The 22,171-nt window shown below is 44.9% G+C and overlaps 1 protein-coding gene across 1 annotated transcript in view; it reads left to right on the top strand.

Moving 5' to 3' along the window:
* Positions 1–22,171, top strand: part of LOC109919653 (voltage-dependent T-type calcium channel subunit alpha-1G-like) — a 288,516-nt gene that overhangs the window by 60,260 nt on the left and 206,085 nt on the right. The window contains exons 5-7 of the mRNA XM_048610895.1: positions 3,460–3,766; positions 14,578–14,670; positions 21,224–22,031. Coding sequence (XP_048466852.1) covers positions 3,460–3,766; positions 14,578–14,670; positions 21,224–22,031 — 1,208 coding nt within the window. The remainder of the gene's footprint in view (positions 1–3,459; positions 3,767–14,577; positions 14,671–21,223; positions 22,032–22,171) is intronic.

The following is a 22,171-nucleotide window of genomic DNA, read 5'->3' as shown; positions in this document are numbered from 1 at the left end:
GCAACTTTCTTTTACGCAGCCAGTGGTTCATGTGTGGAATGAACTTCCAGAGGAAGTGATGGATGCGGGTAGAGTTACAACGTTTAAAAGACATTTGGATAGGTACATGAGTAAGAAATATTTGGAGGGATATGGGCCAGGAGCAGGCAAGTGGGACTAGTTTAGTTTGAGATTATGGTCAGCATGGACTAGTTGGACTGAAGGGCCTGTTTCCGTGCTGTATGACTCTATGACGCTGTGATAGGCTGCTAGGAAAGGCTGGATTGGGAATGTGGCTGTGGATGACTGTAATTAACCTTGTTCTCACCCATTAGCCTGTGCAGCATATTTTCCAGACCATGATTGCACTCCTCCTGTGGTCAGTTGACTCAGCTCAGTCTAAAGTTTGGACCTAGAGCCCCCTTGAAATTTTGTGGTTGATCTTGCACTGAGGAAATGTGTGTGTGTTTTTTTTTGTCTCTCTCTCTATTTCTCTCTCTCACACTTTGCAAAGTGCTCTTTACGATCTCCCACCTCTGGCAATGGCTCGTCCCCAGTGAGAGACCCTGCTGTAAAACACATGTGCACTGTAAAAGGTGAATCATTAGTGAACGTTTCCTGCTTGGATCAAGATAAGACACTTTGCAGATTTTGGATGATGAGGCAAGTAGGAAATAATTTGAATGGAATTCTATGCAAGCTCAGAAGTACATTTAGAACAGGTGTGGGTTTACCTGGAATCCCCTAATGAAGTTGAAGAAATGTCCTTTATGAAATGTCTTGTGTGGTTTTCCACCCATCCATATTCTGAGGATTGACTGCACTATGAAGAATCTTTCTACACTGAATTCTCTACTCTGCTGCTCATAGATGCCAGTCCTTGGTTTGATATTATCCATCCATTTTGTCTTGCGTCTTCCTCCCACTTGTTGACGTCTGCTGGAGCTGACGATCACCATCTTCCTTTCCCCAAGCCCCACCCACAACATCGAATCCAACAGATTCCTGACGTAGAGATCAGTTACTGCGAAAATCTCCTAAAGTGCCACCTGATTTTTAGTTTCCTACAGCCATTTAATGGTCTGAGGGAGTTCCTACTATGGAGCTGTCTTCTGGACCAATGGATTACCTGACAGGGAAAAAAGATCTGTCGATCTAATATGTGATCAGCTGTGACTCAATGGATGGGACTCTCAACTCTGAGGTTCATACATCACACCAGAGACATGGTCTAGGCTAGTACAGAGAGTCTGCTGCCTAGGGAGAGCTGCAGTTTTAGAGATAGGGAAACTAAAGTTCTGTCTATTCTCTCAGGTGAATATAAAAGATGTAACTGTACTGAGAGGAACAGGGGAGTTGAACTAGTGCACTGACAAACATTTATTCCTCAAAATCACCCAAACAGATTATCTGCTGAGCTATCCCATTGCCATCTGCTAGATTTTGCTGTGCTAAAATTAACTGTCATGCTTCCATACATTATAACAGTGTCTACACCCCCAAACTTATTTGACTCCTGAGAATTTTGGAGCACCTTGAAGACATGAAAGATTCTACACAAATGCAAGTTTTTTCCTCCTATTTAGATGAACATTGTTTCTCTCAGTATCGTCCTCTCCTGTTATCAAAGTGTAAGTGCTTGCCAATAGCCTCATAGCAATTTATCCAAGGACTTTCTTCAGGATTGAGCTTTGTAGTAAATGTTGGCGTCTATGACCAAGGGATAACCTCCCAGTTTAGATTCTGACCTTACTTCATGCCCGTATGTTCATATTGTAGCAGGAGTTATAACATAGTGGGGAACTAGTGGTGTAGTGGTAATGTCACTGATCTAGTAATCCAAGAGCGCTGGGGCTATGCCTTCAAATCCCACCACTGCAGCTGATGGAGTTTAATTTAAATTCATAAATCTGGAATTGAAAGCTAGTCTCAGTAATAGACTATGATACCTATTATCAGCAGTTGTAAAAATCCATCTGGTGAATTAATGTCCTTTAGTGAAGGAAATTGACCATCCTGACCTGGCCTACATGTGACTCCGGACCCACAGCAAAGTGATTGGCTCTTAACTGCACTTGAAATTGTCCACAAGCCACTCAGTTGAAGGGCAAAAAATGCTGGCTGTAAAATAAAATTCCAATGCATACTGTGGTTCCATTCAGTGTAACACTGGAAATGAGTGTAGTGGTCATACTGGAGCACAGTTCTGAGGTATACAAAACAAATCAAACCAGCACGTGTCATTCATAAGTTGTACTTGGTTTTCCTTCCGGGGTCAGAGATCAGTGAAACCTGCCTTACCCTGTACTAATGTGTTCCCAAACTGCACAGTGAAGCCATTAACTAGTAAGCTGAAAGTGTGTATGGGGGGATAGAGGCGTGGTGGTAATGTCACAGAATAAGTAAATTAGAAACTAGGCTAATGCCCTGGGAACATAGGTTCAAATCTCACCATTTCAGATGAATAAATCAATTCTAATGCCTCATCAGTGAGGTGACCATAGAACTATAAATTTATGGATTGGTGATGGCCTTGACTTTTTATTGCTAGTCTATTAATTTAGACACCTAAATAAAGTTCTGGAGACCTGGGTTTAAATCCCACCATGGCAGGTGATAAAGTTTGAATCCAATAAAAATCTGGAATTGAGAGTCTAATGATGACCATGAATCCATTGTCAATTGTAAGGAAAACCCATCTGGTTCACTAATGTCCTTTAGGCAAGGAAACTGACATCCTTACCTGGTCTGGCCTACACGTGACTCCAGACCCACAGCAATGTGGTTGACTCTTAACTGCCCTCTGGGCAATTAGGGATGGTATATAAATGCTGGCCTAGCCAGCGATACCCACATCCAATGAACAAATAATTTTTAAAATCTTCAGGCAGATATGTGTAGTGAGTTCCCACTTTCCACTTCAATCTTTGTGGTGGAGCAAGGGGCAAAGGTGAGGCTACATGCCAAAAGAAGGAAGAAAAAGTCAAAAACATGCCAGACTATTCACAAGTGTCACCTTCAGAGCCCCTTTAACAGGGAGGATTAGGCTGGTCAACTTGCATGTGGCAACCAGGTGGATATGCAAGGGAGGTTATGGTGTGAAAATACCATTACCAGATGAAGAAAGCAAAGAATTGTAAACTTAAGACTCAATAACTGATGTATTTTCAACAAAATAGGAGCATGCAGTACGGATGCAATGCCAAGTGGTGTCTCCAGGGGCAGTCTTTATCATTGTTATGGCATTGCTTCTTGTCAATAACACTCAGCATCTAATCACTAGCACGGGCCTTTCATATCTTTAAAATCTAATTGTGTCATAGGTAAGAAGCTCTCAAGATGATAAGAACCAGAAAAGGTCCAATTCACCGTCTAGCTAGCTTATTATTATATCCTCTGACCTTCTGAAGCCACTTTTCCCACCCTAATGTCAAACCTGTTTCTCTCTAATTCTCTGGCTTTTTCCTTTTGTTTTCAAAGACCTGCCTCTCAAGAGCTGGATCGATATTATCACACAGAAAATGATGATGAGAATCCCTTCATATGTTCCCTCCTGAAGGATAATGGAATGCGCTACTGTCGCAGTGTGCCCCAAAGAAGAGTGAACAACATCGAATGTACCCTAGACGATACAAGTTACTACCTGTTACTGAGTAACACCACAGACAATATCAGCTGTATAAACTGGAACCAGTACTATACCCAGTGCCAACCTGCTGATCACAACCCATTCAAAGGAGCCATCAACTTCGATAACATTGGCTACGCGTGGATAGCAATATTTCAGGTACCTTGGGCTGTTCTTCCTTCAGTAGGTTACAGCTTTTATTTTGAGATGACTGGCAGACTCAATTCCTCTCTTTCTGATGAAAACCAACAGCAGTTTACAAATAATGCACCAAAACCGGGGGCGAAAGAGATTTCTTTTAAAAAAACAAAAAACTTGCGTTTATACAACACTATAGAAATGTCAGGATATTAAACCAATGAAGCACATTTTAAACAGTAGCTACTGTCGCCATGCAGCAAACATCACAGCCAGTCTGTACACAGTAAGATTCCACAGATGACAATGAGATGGATAGGCAGATGATCTGATGTTGACATGGGAATGAGTATTGCCCCTGATTCATCTTCTAAATAGTGCTCTGGGATTCTTTAAGCCCACCTTAGGGGTCATTTTAATGCCTCAATTCAAAGCCAGCCCCTTCAACACTGAGGGCACCCTCAGTATGGCATTGGAGTGTCAGCCAATGGCGCTCAACTCTCTGTAAGGAAGGGAACAGGAGATTTTGAGCTGATAGCTCCTGACTCAAAGCAACAAACATTGTCACCACACCACAGTTGAAATCTTACTTCCCTTGTTGTTATTGGAGATAATTTTCCAAATTATATTAAAAACTCAGATTATACCTAATAGGTCTTTTAATTATGCTGATGGACAAAAATGGTAACTATGAAGTTGTCACTTCCAATTGTTCATAGCCCACAATGAGATAGATGACCAGATAATCTGTTTTTTAATGGTGTTGGCTTGAAAATGAATATTCACTTCAAGAGCGGTTGAATAGATTGGGTCTGTACTCCTTGAAGTTTGGAAGAGTGAGAGACAACCTCACTGGGAGGTGGTAGATACAGTTACGATAGCAACGTTTAAGAGGCATTTAAACAGACACATGAACAAGCAGGGAATAGAGGGACCGTGTGCAGACAGATGGAATCAGGCTCAGTACAGACACGGTGGGCCAAAGGGCCTGTTCTTCTGCCATATTGTTCGATGTTCTTAATCGGTAAGGGGTCAAGGGTTATGGAAAACAAAGCAGGAAAGTACAGTTGAGGATGATCAGATCAGCCATGATCTCATTGAATGGCAGAGCAGACTATGTGAGTCAAAATGGCTTACTTCTGTTCCTACATCTTCTGGTCAGTCATGAGTAGGCAGCAAAAGAATGTTCAGGGTACGAGTAGACCGTATGGCCCCTCAGCATGTTCAGACATTCAGTATGATCACAGCTGATCTCTAACCTCAGCACCAGTTTCCCATCTGCTCCCCATCTCTCTTAATTCCAAGAGTTTAGAAATCTCAAGCTTCAATATATTTAATGATGGAGCATCCATAACCCTTCGAGAGAGAACAAATTCCAAATATTCACAGCCCCCCAATTGAAGAAACTTCTCCTCATCTCAGTCCTAAACAGTAGATCCTTTCAATACTGAGATTCCATTTCTGTGATTCAGATACCCCACCGAGGGTAAACAAACACTCAATGGGAAGTCTGTCCGTCTTCTTCAGGTTCTTAAATGATTCATATCTCATTTCAGCTCTTCTCTTATTTTCCTAAACTCCAGGATGTATGGTCTCACTTTATTCACTCTCTCATCTCAGGGACCAACCTAGTGAACCTCCTCTGCATTGCTTCCAATAAAAGTACTTAGGCATGATTACTAAAGGTACCACAGGTTCCAACAGTGCCCTATGTAATTGTCACAAGGCTTCCTCATTCTTGTACAGCAAGAAACCTTGAAATAAAGACTATACCATTTGTCTTCTAATTTCTTGCTGAACCAGCATTTTAACTTATTTTTCTTATTCAGTACCTCCAAATGTTTTAATAATCTACATTTAAAGTGTTCTTTTTAAAAAAAAAGCAATCTGCTCTTCCATTCTTCCTTCCAAAATGAATAAAGTCATATCGTCTACCACTTTGTGGCCCACTGATGTAACCTTTCTATATCTCTTAGCAGCCGCGTTATATCTTCCCCACAGTTTACAAAGTCACATCGCTGTATAAATTCAGAAAACCAGCACATATTCCATTTCTTCATCTAAGCAATGAAAATAGAATTGGAAATAGCTGAGAACCAGCACTGACACTGTGAGCTCTACCAGTTACTGCTTGAAAATGTCCTGCTTATCCCTGCCCCCGCTTCTGGCCCATCACTCAATCCTCCACCCACACTAATATATTACTCCCATTCTATGTGTCCTTATCTTGTGCATTAACATTTTATGTGGCATTTTTTGATATGTTTTTTGGAAATCTAGGTACATTACATTTACTGATTCGCCGTATTGCAAGCCACCTCCTCAATAAAATCACATAAGCTTGTCGAGCATTCTGTTCGTAAAACCACATTGACTTTGTCTGATAAACAATAATTTTCTAAATGCATTGTTAAGACTTCCTTAAGATAGATTCCAGCATTACCAGCATTTTTCATACCAACTGACTTGTTTGCGCTCTCCCACTTTTCTCAAATAGCAGCATTACATTTGTTGATTTCCAATCTACTAGGGCCATTTCGGTATTTGGGAAACATTGGAAAATCATAACCTCTACATCCAAAATCTCTTCAGATCCTCATTCAGACCCCAGGCTGTTGCCATTAGGTCCTGGAGTTTGATGGTTTCTATACTCTTTGGTTTCTCAAGTGCTTTTTCTCTGCTGATGTTAATTACATCAAATGCCTCACTCATATTAGCTCCTCAGTTGCCCATAATTTGGTGACATTGGATAATAGTCTTGAATAATTGAGGACATTAATCTTCAGTGCACAGTATCAGCAGGCAGTAATCTTCAGCGTGTGGTATCTAGACTTAACAGAATTGGCTATGTTGAAGAGAATCACTGAACGTTATTGTTTTGCAGTGAATAGTTTTGAAGCAAGATTATCAAGGCTTTGCTCTTTGAAATCACTTATTAATACAAGCATCAGTATTAACTGCAAATGCTCAAGAGATGAGTGGGAACTATTTTGCCTCGAGAAATGGAAATGGCTTGGAGTGTACAAAAATGCTGCTGACTGGTTTAGTTGCAGTTTACTCTGAGTCACTCTTTGATTCTGAATTGAGTACAGTAGTTTCTCAGTAATGACCACGTACTGCAATAATTCTCAAAATTACAGCTGCCCCTTTCCCTGCTGTCCATTCACTCTCAGTCTGGACCAAGAGTGCTGATCAATTTCCAACATGCTAGTGAAATCTACTGAGATACTTCTGTGGCATTTATGTTTCTTTAGATTCTTGTCTGGCAGTTCAAAGTTTATAGAATCCCTGCAGAGCGGAAAGAGGCCATTCGGCTCATCAAGTCTGCATTGACCCTTGCGACAGCATCCCACCCATGCCCAGCCCCCTAACCCCTACATTAGCCCATGGTTGAGCTACCTAACCTGCACTGCCCTGGACACTATGGGGCAATTTAGCATGGCCAATCCACCTAATCTGCATATCTTTGGACTGTGGGAGGAAACCGGAGCACCCAGAGGAAACCCACACAGACATGGGGAGAATGCGCAAACTCCACACAGACAGTGACTAAAGGCTAGAATCGAACCCAGATCCCTGTCGCTGTGAGGTAGCAGTGCTAACCACTGAGACTCCATGCTGTCCCAACATGAAATTCATGAACAAATTCATGAACAAAAGTCTTCTTCTGAAGCAGCCCTCAGGATCAAGAATGACTTGCTAACACAGAGAGAGCAAGAACTGCAGACGCTGGAGTCAGAGATAACACAGTATGGAGCTGGATGAACACAGCAGGCCAGGCAGCATCAGAGGAGCAGGAAAGCTGATGTTTCGGGTCGGGACCCTTCTTCAGAAATGGGGGAAAGGTAGGGGGCTCTGAAATAAATAGAGAGGAGGGGTGGGGCTGGGGTAGGTAGGTGGGGTGGTGATAGGTGAGTGCGGGTAGGCAATGCTGGGGGTTGGTCAGTGAGGTGGGAGGAGTGGATAGGTGGGAGAGAAGATGGACAGGTCAAGGAGGCGGGAATGAGAGGGAGGGTTGGTCATGGGATGAGGTCGGGGTGGGGAGATTTTGAAGCTAGTAAAGTCTACATTGAGACCATTGGGTTGTAGGCCCCCAAGGTGGAATGTTGCTAACACTCTGGTGTTGGGGGTCCTGAGACTATGAGACAGTCCAGTGCTGGATCCACATACTCAGGGGTGGGTAGTATTTAAAAAGGAAGGTGTGTGGAGTATGTTCTTCCACTGTTTCCATGTGGGCTTGTCAGAGACACTCAAATGGTTGGCACCTTCAGGAATACTTCTTCTCCAATTTAGGCAGCCCTTCCCAAGATGTACCAGAGTGAGCAATGGCTGTCAGCTTCGTGTTGGGAGTGGATATAAGTCAGAGAGCAGAACTCCTAAGCCGAGCTGGACCTTCTCTGCACTGAGCTCACTGCTGATTTTTTTATTTTGGCAGTCTCAATGAGGACAAGCAAATAAAAGGAACAGTTTAATTTATGCCAACTTGACCTGCCATCAACAGTGACAACAAAACAAATTCGTTGTACTGTACATTTTGGTGCTGGTTGCCATGGAGAGTGTGTTGCGTTTGATGCTGTCTCAGTACACAGTGACCCTGGATCTGCTGTCTAATATGTGAGAGGTTGCTTTATGTCATTCAAAAGTGACAGAGGGAAAACATTTCTGGCTCTGCAGCATTGTTGCTGCTCATCAAACCTGAATGGTGGTGCTGGAAAAACAGCAGAAGGAAAAAACCAAGCAATTTATTTCTAGAAGGGTAGAATCAAAAAGCAGCAAAATTTTGTTCAATTTTGTTAGACCACACACAATTATAGCTACTTCTTTTTCATTCACTCATGGGACCCTGGCTGGCCGGCATTTATTGCCCATCCCTAGTTGCCCTTGAGAAGGTGGTGGTGAGCTACCTTCTTGAACTGCTGCAGACCATGTCATGTAGGTAGACCCACAATGCCCTTAGGGAGGGAATTCCAGGATTTTGACCCAGTGACAGGGAAGGAATGACGATATATTTCCAAATCAGGATGGTGAGTGGCTTGGAGGGGAACTTGAAGGTGGTGGTGTTCCCATCTATCTGCTGGTGAAAGTGGTCATGAGTTTGGAAGATGCTGTCTGAGGATCTTTGGTGAATTTCTACAGAGTAGATAATAAATATTACTACTGCCACAGAGTACTAGTGGTGAGGGGAGTGGATGTTTGTAGACGTGGTGCCAATCAAGTGGGCTGTTTTGTCCTGGATGGTGTGAAACTTCTTGAGTGTTGTTGGGGCTGCACTCATCCAGGCAAGTGGAGAGTATTCCATCACACTCCTAACTTTTGCCTTGTAGATAGTGGACAGGCTCTGGTGGGGAGGGGAAGTGGTGGGGTCAGGAGGTGAGTTACTCGCTGCAGTATTCCTGCGAATTTTTCTGGTCTCTATATTTTGAAACGGATGCACAGGCACTGGGGAAAGTGCACAAGGATCATACAAGAGCTGAAAAGACTTACTCATCGGGAAAGGCAGAACAGACTGGGCGTGATCTGTCAAATGAAGAGTAAATGGAAGGTCATCAAATGATTCGATAGGCTCGACATGATAAAATAGTTCCACATGACAGGGAGTCCCAAGGTAGATATGTTATATACAAGACCAAGTTCCTCAATATAAGCCACTCGCTAGGTAATGCAGGAGAAATGTGATTACTCAATAATTTGTGGCAATGTGGAACTTGCAGGAGGAGCAGCTGAGGTGACAAGCATGGATATGTTTGAGGGAAATCTGGATAAACACATGAGGCAGAAAGGAAGAGAAAGATATTCAGTCAGGTTCAGGTAAAGGGAGGTGGGTGTAGACCCTCTTGCGGTGTAAATGCAGGTTTGGCCGGAAGCAATGATCAGCTTCTGTGTGTTGAATTCTCAAGGTAACTCAGTAACCTTCAACATCACTTTAAAACTGACACAAAAAAAAATCATCCAAATTCCTCTGCACAGCCCCTTGAAAATAAAACCATCCTGGAACACTTGAGGATCAAAAATTACTGTCTGCAAACAAATTATCTTGAAGAGGATTAATTGATAAGCAGCTTATCTTTTTTTAATTTTACATTGTAATAACTGAATGAAAATTAAGTGCGTGAAACAGGAGGTTAGGCACATGCTTTTATAACAGGGCATGGCGTTCATGCCAGGAGGAGGCAGTAAGCAGGTAAAAGACCTGCAAGGACATTATTACATATCCTGGGAGAGGGGAAGCTCCCACTGAGCTTTCTGACATAGTGCCTTTTCAGATTTGATGCTTGACACATTTCGGAACTAAACCTTCGGCTTTGTTTTATTTTTTTCTCCTTTTTCAAATGGATTACTTGAAGAACAGGCGAAACTGAAACAAGCTCTCAAACTGGCGTGCTTGGATTAGACGTTAATCCATGCGTGTGAGAACGTTCATGAACAGCTCGCTGAGCATCACAGTGCATAGTTATCTCTACACTTGTTTGACCTTCATCAGCCAGAGAGTTTTAATGGACAGAGAGGCAGAAAGGAAGAAGCCAAGCATCGTCTACCCAGGCAGTCCCCTCCCACTATGTTAAGACACACCGTGCACCCCATGGGAAGCAGAGGGTCAAATGGCAGTTACTGGACCATACTGGATGGGAAATGTAATGTTTACAGCCTGTCCCATGTCACACACATTTTCCTCAGGCTCCCAACTGTGAATCAGTGTTTCCTTGATGGGCTCATCATATGACTGGCCCCCAAACCACTTCAGCCATTGGTCAACCAGCACACTGCCCACCTACACCAATCAGAAAGCAAAATAATTACCCAACTGGATGATGCTTATCTATCAATCAGCAGCATTCCCCACTACAGCAGTTTCAATATTTTTGTAAATGGTAAATGGAAATGTTCAGAGAAACCGATGCTCTCACCTCCAAAGCAAAGCTTTTTCTTTTAACGTCCCTGTGATTTTTTTTTCTTCCAGTGTTGCATACGGCTTTGTCTTGGAGATTGGTTCCTGGAGACTCCAGGCCAATCGTGGGGAGTTGGCACCTCCAGTCTTTGCTGTAGACTTTCCTAGTCTCAGTACTTACTGGAATCTCTGTGAAGCCTCTGCAGCTGGGAGGACTTTGAGACCCATGTAGTTTTCTTTACTGCATCACTACAGACACTGGGCTGCAATGCAAAGACAGGAGGTCAATGGGTGATCAGTTTTAGACCCCCCCCACCCCCCACCCCCCACCGCCGCCAACACCCTCAGCAATCCCTCAATTCACTACCACCTACAATTACTTTCACACCCTTTTCTCCTGCCGTTTCCTGTTCCAAGGGAAATGCCACTTTTCAACCTTGATGCGAACCAACTCAGTCTCACCAGGTAAACTGATCTGTGTTTAGTGTCAATACATGATGCAGTAGTGCTACAGTCTCGTCTGCTGGTCCTGCAAGGCTCGTTTGCTCCACTTGTGTGGAGCTTGCCTGTTTTGTATTCACCCAGGGGATGTGGGCATCATTTATTACCCGTCCCATTTGCCCTTGGTGATCTGCCATCTTGAAATGCTGCAGTCCATGTGCTGTGGGTAGACCCACAATGCCCTTAGAGAGGCAATTCCAGGATTTTGACCGAGCGACAGTGAAGGAATGGTGATATATTTCCAGGTCTGTCAGGAGGGCTTCTCTACAAAACAGGGACATGCTCTCCCTATGAATTTCCACCCATTAACCAGTGCCAAGACACTGTGCCAGGTGACTCATCATTAGGCCACAGCATAAGAAAACCCTTTCTGAAAATAAATTGCATCCATAAATAGTTCTTTTAGTTATACTCTCCCTTCTATTAACACTGAGATACAGAGGACCTGAAAATCATTTACAATGATTCCGAACACACTGTAGTATTCTAATAAGTAGTTCCAGATGCTCGTGAGAACCATTTTCCAATTCCACACCCACACCAACACCACCACCCCCCCCCCCCTCAACCCAAGCCCCCACTCCTTCTTCAACACAATACATATGTTCTTTCAGGAGAGATGGTTCAGTCCTGGTACGTGCAGCAGAAGTATTTTGTATCCGGCATTTGGAGTGTAAGGCAGTGGTCCAGGCAACGTGAGCTCTCGATCTTGCGTGCCACTGCTGCAGCTTGGTTAGACACAACCCAACCCCTCCTCCATGCTCACCCCTCTCCCTGCCATCTCCACCCACCCCCCCCACTCCAAGCCTCTCAACCAACAGATGTTGCCTGCCTTCCCACACGCTCTGCTTACTATAGCTGGCTTCGCTCCTGCACACATCTGTCCCTGTTCAACAGCTTCACTCCTCTCAATCGCTCGTTCGCACGGCTTTATTTTTGGCCATTTCTTCCCTTCCTTTTCCCTGTTCCAAGTTACTTTTCCTGAAAGCACAGCTCTGCACACCAGCAAGTGGAAGTCCCGTCACCATGGAGCTGACCTCAGAACAGGGCTCAGGAATCTAACCTCGAGAGTCTGTTCCAAGATTCATGGTGCTCAAGCCACGTAGGCATCTTCTCCCATGTCCTTGCCACCAACCCCCACACGCCAGGCCTTGATGTCACGTGGACGGCTACCACACACACCACATCGTCAGCCATTAATGGTCCCCATTAGCAGCTATTGGGTTCTCCCGGGCTGACCTTCACCCCATTCCTTTGTCTGCCCAGTTGCTGGACTCCATCTTCACCCATCATTTACTCCTCCCGCCCTCCTCCCCCACCTCTACCTCGGCGTTTCCACCAACCTCTTCCTCGCTACGCAGTCAGTTCTGAAGAAGTGTCACTGGACCCAAAACATTAACTCAGCTTTCTCTCCACAGATGCTACCGGACCTGCTGAGTTTCTCCAGCAATTTCTGGTTTTCTTTTGCACTTCCACATCTGCAGTTCTTTTGTTTATCAGAAGGATCATAGAATTCTAGAATCATGCAGTGCAGAAGAAGCCATTTGACCCTTCGAGTCTGTACTATTACCTACACTCGTTCACTTTATCGCAGTAAGCACCTAGCCTTGATTGTTATGACATTTCAAGGGCTCATCAAGCACTTTTCAAAGGTTATGAAGTTCCCTGCCTCAACTCCCCTCCCAGGCAGTGCATTCTAGACCCCCACCACTCTCAGGGTGAAAAAGCTTTATCTCAAATCCCCTCTAAACATCCTGACTTTCACTTTAAAATGACGTTCACTTGTTATTGATTCTTCAGCTGAGGAGAACAGCTGCTTTCTATCCACCCTGTCCATGTCCCTCATAATTTTATACAGCTGTATCAGGATTCCACAACCCGTCCCCAGTTTCAACCTTCTCTGCTCTAGGGAAAACAGCTACCCAGCCTCTTTTCATCCCTGAAATGCTTCATCCCAGGCAATGTCCTGGTGAATCTCCTCTGCACTCCTTGAGGCGTTTGTCCACAGATCCCTGAAGGTGGCAGGCCAAGGTCATGAAGAATGCATAGGGGACACTTGCCTTTGTCAGTGGAGGCATATATTATAGGAGCAGGGGAGATTCTGCTGGAGCTGTGCCAGACCTTGGTTAGGCCACAGCTGGAGCACAGTGTGCAGGTCTGGTCACCGCACTATAGGAAGGATGGGATTGCACTGGAGGGGGAGAATGTGCAAACTCCACACAGACAGTCGCCCGAGGGTGGAATCGAACCCGGGTCCCTGGCACTGTGAGGCAGCAGTGCTAACCACTGAGCCGCCCACAGACCTCAGACAGTGGTCTTCCCCCACTGTTCATTGGTGGCAATAACCCCAAGCTTTAGTGCGTCCCTCAGAACATAGTCCTGGGCCTTGGAATGTGCCAGTCTGCAACATTCGGTCAAGGTTAACACTTTACACTAGAAGACCAACAAGTTTCGGGCTGACCAAACAGCATCTTTCAGCGAGTTGACGGTCCTCCAAGCGCAATCAATGTTTGTCCTCAGTGTGCGTCCCAGGGGAACATACAGTAGAGCACAGAGTCCTGCATCACGGAGCTGCTTGGGAAAGAACCTCAATATAAATCGCTGCATCTTTCTCCAGACCTTCCTTCCAAAGGCACATTCCAGCAGGAGATGTGTGACAGTCTCAATCCCCCTCCCTCCCCCCACCCACAGCTGCTTCGAGGGCAGCATGTGGTGTTGGGGAGAGTAACAAGTGCATGAAGGATCTGATTGGCAGTGCCCAGCCACCACCAAAAACAACACCTAGCACGGGCCAAGAACTCCCAAACTGCCAAAACTTTTTAATCGGGAAAAGTGCCTGGGGCCATGTCAATGTATAAAGGTATACTGCTGTGTCATTGTGAGTAATATCTGCAGATACAAAAATAACCAACTTTCCTTATGTCATCATAGTTGTTTGTTGTGATCTAGTAGCCTCATTCCACTATTAATGTATCTGTATAAATGATAAAATTAGCATTAATTCATAAATGAGGTAAATCCTTGTGGAGACAGACCAGATTAGAGAGGCAGGTATCCTTCTGTAATCCACATTCATGGACCAGTTGGGTTTTGTGATAATCTGATAGTCTCTTGGTGACTTTTACTAATCCCAGTTTTTTTATTTCCAGATCATTTCTGGACCAATTATAAAATTGACAAATGTTTGTTCTGTCAGATTTACAGTAGGATTTTAACTCACATTAATTTGATTATTAGTCAAATTTTCTGGATTTATAACTTCTGCCAAGGGCACCAGTTACCAAAAGATTGTGATCAAAGACAGTCTAGAACCATTGAAAAATGGGCAACGGCGATCATTAGGTCTTGATTTTATTGAAGTTAAAATACAGAATGACTGGTCAACAACATGATTTGATTGATGTCAAGCTCTGTGAATCTCTGAAATATCTGATTTTTCTCTCAGGTTATAACCTTGGAAGGATGGGTTGACATCATGTATTTTGTCATGGATGCTCATTCGTTTTACAATTTCATCTACTTCATCCTTCTCATCATAGTAAGTACATGTTGTTGATTTTTCGTTTCTCTCTGGGGATGTGGGCGTTAATTTGGCATCGACTGTCTGGCCCTCATTGTCTTGAGAAGACCATATTACAATGGAGTGGACTGTGAGACCATATCAAAAAGCCAGTGTGAGTTAGCCACAACTGAACCCAGACCAGAATGGAACAACAGTTCCCTAATCCACATGGATGAACCAGTTGGGTTTTATGATGGTTTGATAGTTTCATGGTGATTTTTACTGACCCCCCGTTTTTAATTTCCAGGTCCTTTTAGACCGAATATAAAATTCTCCCATTTTATTCTGTCATATTACAGTGGCATTCAAACTCACCTTCACTGGATTATTAGTCCAAGCTTCTGAATCACGAGTTTGTTATTATCACCATGAAAGTACCATAGCTACTCAAGTTCCAGTGGAGAGGGGCCATCGGAAGTTTCTGAAAAGTTTTCCTGAGCACTGAATTGGGAAACGTGGTGGCTGCAAAATTGGGCTCTTTCCCCTGCTGTTTGAAGCGCTATGGGAACCCAAAGAGGCTGAAAATGATCTTGCAATTAATTTTCACTACGTCCTGTGTGGACTGTCATGCTTGAAAGGGTGAGGTAACAGCTAAGTCAAGAATGCAACTGAAGCAAGTTGATTGTGCTATCAGTCAATGTCTAACACTCATTTGAAGCTCAGCCTGTCAACTTGAACCACCTGTTAATGTTCTTTCTTAAACAATCGCAGCTAGAAATGCCTTAAGATGCTCTTAGAACCTTCAGCATTCGTGCTATATAAGGGCACCAGACTTTCAATTAACCTGCTTTGGACTTTGTTGAGTAGACTTGTCGCGTATGCTGTTGTTGGAGGACAGGGTAAAGAATAGGTTTTTCATTCTGAGGCCTCTTCTTGGGGCTTTCTCGAGGTCTACATTTTGATTTTCTGATGTTATTTTTTTGTTTGCAAAGGCTCCTCATGAACTGTCGTCAACTCACTTACTAACAATATCTTCTTTAGATGTGTTGATGCAGAATATATCATTCCATATTTATAATTCATTTGGACTCATGCAGCAGCAGCATAATTAGAAGAATTCAGCAATGTCCTCAATAATGATCAACCCCGTTTTAAACTTAAAAGATAATACACACAAGAAAAGCATTAATTTCCAAGAATAATTTAAATTGGCAAAAGACAACAGGCATAAGTTAATTTGGGTTTCTTTTCCAAATTTTTGACACATACTTCTAAATACAAAAGACTTTGACCTGAATCATAGTTACTACAGACTTGGTGAGACCACAGATAATTTGTTTACCTCACATATTCACAAAGGTGGAAACTTAGCCCGGGTAATTATTACCATTTACTTCATTGACTCAATCTGACTTAAATTTAACAATTGACACACTGTTCATAACAATATCACCCATTACAATTTTCTCTGCATATTAATTCTTAAAACAAAAACAGAAATTGCTGGAAAAACTCAGAGGTCAGGCAACATCTGTGGAGAGAAATCAGAGTTAAAGTTTCATGTCCGGTGACCCTTCCTCAGAGCTGATGGTAGCTAGGAAAATGTCAATTCAATACCCCACCCTGTTCCCTAGCCGACATCGCTGTCTCAGGCTTGCTACAGTCCTCCTGTGAAGCTCAGCATAAGCTGGAAGCACAGCAACTCATTTTCCACTTGGGAACCCTGTTGGTTCTGGATTCAATACCAAGTTCAACAATTTTAGGGCTCAAGCTCTCCCGTGTCATTACCCCAGCCCTCACGCACCAGATCTTGTTAATCACAGCCTGCTGTTACACGCAAGCCATTGATAGTCACTAACAGTCCCCATTAACAGCTATTCACCCTCCTAGCCAGATCGTTATTCACTCTTTTGTCTGTCCAACTGCTCTTCTGTTTTTTTGGGCTCTATCCCCACCTATCATTTACTCCTTACCCCCTCCTCCCACCCTATCTTCTGCATATAAACCAGCATTTTCCTAACTACCATCAGTTCTGAGGAAGGGTACTCAACCTGAAATGTTAACTTTGATTTCTTTCCACAGATGCTGCCAGACCTGTTGAACTTTTCAAGCAATTTCTGTTTTTATTTTTGATTTACAGCATCTGCAGCTCTTTCAGTTTTTATTAATTCTTGAACCTATGCAGCATAAGCTAGAGATTCCAGATTCATTACCTGAGTGATTTCAAGATTTCCTCACTCCAAGTTAGCTGAGTATTCCTTTGTTAACGGGTATAAAAAACAGTTCTGTCTCCTTTGTGGCCTTTCTCTCAGCTAACACCCCTTGCAGTTTCCCTGCCTTCACTTCTCTTCAAGCCTCCTGTTCTACCCACCTCCCTTCCATCCTCTTCCTCCATCCATCCCTGTTGAAGGCTTCTTCGTCCCCCAATCCTCTCACAGCATTCACCTTCTCTCCAGATTCAACATCCCTAATTTATGTTCATTCATTCATGGGATGAGAGCACCACAGACTGACCCACCTTCCCCCAGGACAGTTAAGCGTCAACCATATTGCTGTGGGTCTGGAGTCACATGTAGGCCAGACCAAGTGAATATGGCAGTTTCCTTCTCTAAAGGACATTAATGGACTAGATGGGCTTTTCCTGACAATCGATTCATGGTTAAATGGGACTGATAATTACAGAGCTTCATTGAATTCAAATTCCACCATCTACAGTTGCTGGATTTGAACCCAGGTCCCCAGAACATTATCTGGATCTCTGGATTAATAGTCCAGTGATAATACCACTAGGCCATCACTTCCTCACTTCTCCCCCTAGGGCCCAGCAGATGACTCTCCCCAAATCTTGGCCCCCAACAACATTCCCAGCCTGAGGTCACTGCTGACTCCAGCTTTCCTAGAATTCCCCTCTTCGCCAATCCTTACTTGCTAACTGCTCGTTGCTTCTCCAGTCATGGGATAGAACACTCCTGTGATTGAGGGAGCAGCCCCCCTCAGTGATTGGTTGAATTTTCTGGGAGGGGGAAGATGGAGCAGAGAGGGGAAAGTCAGTGGGGATGGGTTATGTTGGCTGTTGTGGGATTTTCCTGCCTCCCTCGATGTATGTCCAGCCCTGCTGGAGGAATTCACTCGGATTGTTCGAATCAGCAGGGAGTGGTGCTGGGCTTTTGCAAAGAGCAACAAGAGAAGTGGAAAGTCTCCATCTCCCTCGGGCTGCTGTACCGTGGGTCATTGGAGAATAGGCAGGGAGATGGAGTAAACTGTAATCCAGGCAGCTGCCACAATATTCCAGTCAGCCATTTCTACCTTCTCCCATGTCAAACTAAACAGGAGATGACAAGGGCTACCCATTCAGTGTCCTCACCTAAATCCTCTGCAGCAAAATGAGACTGTCATGTGTCACCTGTGTTTTCTTTACCCCCTGCCCTGGCTGCAGCCCCCTCATCCCTGCTGACACACCATCCCGCTTCTAAACTGTCCTCTAAAATCGACAAGATGCCAGTATCTGAGCCAGAGCAGAAATCCCAATGTCTCCCCAAAACACCGCTCACACTCTTCACTGTCACCCCCCCACTGACGGGCAGTGGCACGTTGCTCTCCAAAATGCCAAATGCGCGGGACATTTGGAAAGAGGAGCATATCACCCTTGCTGCAGCTGGTGTGTCGTGCCAACATGGACGATGATGGTCAAGTGAGACCTCAGAAGGTGCCAACAACAGGAACGAGCTGGCATCCCAGTCTCACTCAGCTACGCTGAGTGGCACTGCCTCAGAAACCATGGCACCAATAATTCAGAGAACTCCAACAGGCTCAGGAAGAGCAGCCAGGCCTTGCCCCACTGAATGCCTACTGCTATATATCCCCTCCCCAGTTAGAGAAGAGGGATGAGACTGAAAGCGTTTGAGTGATGTGGTTGAACAGTAACAGGTATGTGGTAGCTGTGAGATATGTACGTGTGAGGTTTGCAACCATAAATGTGTCAGGGTGAAGTGGAGAATACGCACCTTAGCCATGAATTCTGATCGCTAGAGATTGCTGATAGTTACTGATGAGCTAGATTGCATTGAGTGTGGGTGCATGAGATTTATGCTGCACTGGGTCAGAGGTAACATTTGAAGGTAAGCACTCACATGAGGTCGTTCAGTGCTTTGTGAAAGGATAGCCAGGCTCCTTGACAATCTGGTCCCATCACCTTTGCAGTGTATGTTTCAGGGGCACCCTGCCCCTATGATGTCTGTTCCAGCACCAGCACTGCACTCCTGTACCTGGGAACCCTGGTCTGGTCTGCTGTGTAACACTGGCACTGTTTATCCCTGCCAACAAACTGTTCCAAACTACTGGAGCAAGAAGGCATCTGCCCATTAAGAGGTGCAGGTTAGCTTTAAGAGGTGCAGATTAGCTTCAGGAGGAGCAGGTTAGCTTTAGGAGGAGCAGGTTAGCTTTTGGAGGTGCAGGTTAGCTTTAAGATGTGCATGTTAGTTTTAGGAGGTGCAGGTTAGCTTTAAGATGTGCATGTTAGTTTTAGGAGGTGCATGTTAGCTTTAGGAGGTGCATGTTCGTTTTAAGAGGTGCATCTTAGCTTTAGGAGGAGCAGGTTAGCTTTAGGAGGTGCAGGTTAGCTTTAAGATGTGCATGTTAGTTTTAGGAGGTGCAGGTTAGCTTTAAGAGGTGCATGTTCGCTTTAAGAGGTGCATCTTAGCTTTAGGAGGTGCAGATTAGCTTTAGGAAGTGCAGGTTAGCTTTAAGAGGAGCAGCAGGTTAGCTTTAAGAGATGAAGGTTAGCTTTAAGATGTGCAGGTTAGATTTAGGAGGTGCAGGTTAGCTTTAGGAGGTACAGGCTAACTCATGTAAACCACATCTGCACTTCGACCTCTTGCTGATCCTCAGCACAGACCTGCCTTGTCACAGTTATAGAACAAAGTGTATGAAAGCTCCATTGATATGAATGCTCAGTGAGCGGTACCTGTTTGAAATAAGAATGACAAGGAAAAGCTTTTTACTGTACAGTAAGACACTTATGCTTCAGCAGTCACCCTGTCACTCTTGTCACCTCATGATGCATCTTTAGCTTCTTCTCCCATTACCACGTCCTTTGGCCTGGAGCCTCTGTCATTTTAATCACTCCTGTCCTCTGACCTCTCATATTCAAATAAGGGAACAGGAACAGGAATAGGCCATTTGGCCACCTAACAGCCTGCTCCCCCAGTCAATAGGACTGATCCAATTGTGGATTCCACAATTGTAGGTATTCCACTATTGGAATACTGCATACAATTCTGGTCTCCCTGCTATAGGAAGGATGTTGTTAGACTGGAAAGGGTCCAGGAAAGATTTACAAGGGTGTTGCCGAGGTTGGAGGCTTTCAGCCACAGGGAGAGGCTGAAAAGGCTGGGGATATTTTCCCTGGAATGTCGGAGGCTGAGGGGCAACCTCAATCATGAGGGGCGTAGATAGGGTGAATGGACAAGGTCTTTTCCCAGGATAGGGGAGTCTAAAACTGGAGTGCATAGGATTAAGGTGAGAGGGAAGAGATACAAAAGGGAGCTGAGGGGTAATTTTTTTCACACAGAGGGTGGTGTGTGTATGGAATGAGCTGCCAGAGGAAGTGGTGAAGGCTGGTACAATTACAACATTTAAAAGGCATCTGGATGGGTATATGAATAGGAAGGGTTTAGAGGGATATGGGCCAAATCGTGGCAAATGGGACTAGATTAATTTAGGATAATCTGGTCGGCATAGACGAATTGGACCAAACGTTCTGTTTCTGTTGTATTTCTCTATGACTCTAAGCCCAAAGTCCTCCAAAAGTGTCTCCAATAGCCTTTTCCTCCCTTGTGGTTAGTCAAGAATCTAGTTAGCATTAGTTTAAAAATAGTCAATGTCTCCCACCCGCCCTCCACTGGTCCCTGGGGAGGGGAGGTCCGCAATGTCTTAATGTTCTGAGGGAACAAATTTCTCCTCAACTCCATGTTAAATGGGCAATCGCACAACTTTTGTTTTGTTTTTCTTCCCACCTCTTGCTCTTTCATTTTTCCAAAACCGATCATGTCCCAATTTTCCCTTCTTTCTGCCCCTGCCCTCAGCATTTCCCTTCGTCTTTATTTCGGCTCTCCTGCAACTGCAGTAATCTGAAACAAGCACAGAGAATACTGGAGAAACTCACCAGGTCTGGCTGCAAAAAAAGAGAGAGAGAGAGACAGAGTTAACGTTTCAAGTCCAGCCTGATCCTTTAGAATCGAAGAAGCAGAACCAGTACTGAAGAAGAAACATTGGACTCCAAATGTTAACTCTGTTTCTCCTTTCTCCATGGATGCTGCCAGACCTGCCGAGTTTCTCCAGAATTCTCTGTATCTGTTTCAGATTCCCAGCATCTGCGATATTTTGCTTTTGCAATTGTGTTTCCTTTTATCCTCCCATAGTCCCTTTGGGATTGGCTCCTGGCATTTATTGCTGAACTTCATCACCTTGCCATCCCCATTTCAAGCCAATTTCCCGACACATTTCTATCGTTCCCCTCAACTGTGGAGGTTGGGTCAAATTGCAATGCTCATTTCTTAACTCTCTCCTGTATATTTTCATTCTTTTCCAGGTTGGGTCATTTTTTATGATCAATTTATGTCTGGTCGTCATAGCCACCCAGTTTTCCGAGACTAAGCAGCGTGAAAGCCAGCTGATGAAGGAGCAGAGGGTTCGGTTCATGTCCAACGCCAGCACATTGGCCAGTTTCTCTGAGCCAGGGAGCTGCTATGACGAACTCCTCAAGTACATTAGCCACATGGTGCGGAAGGCCAGGCGGGAGGTGGTGCGAGTGTGCCACCTGGTGGCGAGCCGGAGGAGCCACCAGGCCGGCAGCTGGACTGGGCCGGGCCCACAGCCCCGCAAACGGCGGAAACGCAAGCGGGCGTCCTCCATCCACCACCTGATCCACCATCACCATCACCACCATCACTACCACGTCAGCAACGGGAACCTGCGAGCCCACCGCGCCGGCCCGGAGATCAGAGACACGGAGACCGACCCTGCCCACCATGGTGCCGCCAACCGCCTCATCGTGCTGCCCTCGCCCCTGACCAAGCTGCACCCTCTCCCGGCACCCACGGCTCCCGCCAATACCGAGTCTGTCCACAGCATCTACCACGCCAACTGCCACATTGAGCCGGTGCAGTGCAAGTCCTCCTTCCGGCAGGGGGCAGTGGACAGAGGCCAGAGGGCGGCCGATGCCAGGAGTTACCCGACCCTGCAGCCGAGCTCCCAGCACGAGGTGATCAACCTCAATGGCAATGGGGAGAAGACCCTAAAGGACGCGACCATGAATCCTGATAACGCAATGGCGAATCTCAACATCCCGCCAGGGCCATATCGTAAAATGCATCGGCTCCTGGAAAGCCAGAGTGCTGGTGAGTGAGCCAGAGCATGACCAGAACAGAGGGCACACTTTGTGGGTCGCAATGTTCTAAGGCAGACCCTCTCCTAGAAAGCAGACTTGTTAATAACAAGAGATAACAAGGTGTAGAGCTGGATGAACACAGCAGGCCAA

This window comes from Rhincodon typus, chromosome 23, assembly GCF_021869965.1.
Source record: "Rhincodon typus isolate 14 chromosome 23, sRhiTyp1.1, whole genome shotgun sequence".
In the NCBI taxonomy this organism is placed as follows: domain Eukaryota; kingdom Metazoa; phylum Chordata; class Chondrichthyes; order Orectolobiformes; family Rhincodontidae; genus Rhincodon; species Rhincodon typus.
This window is presented reverse-complemented; position numbering and strand designations above follow the sequence as displayed.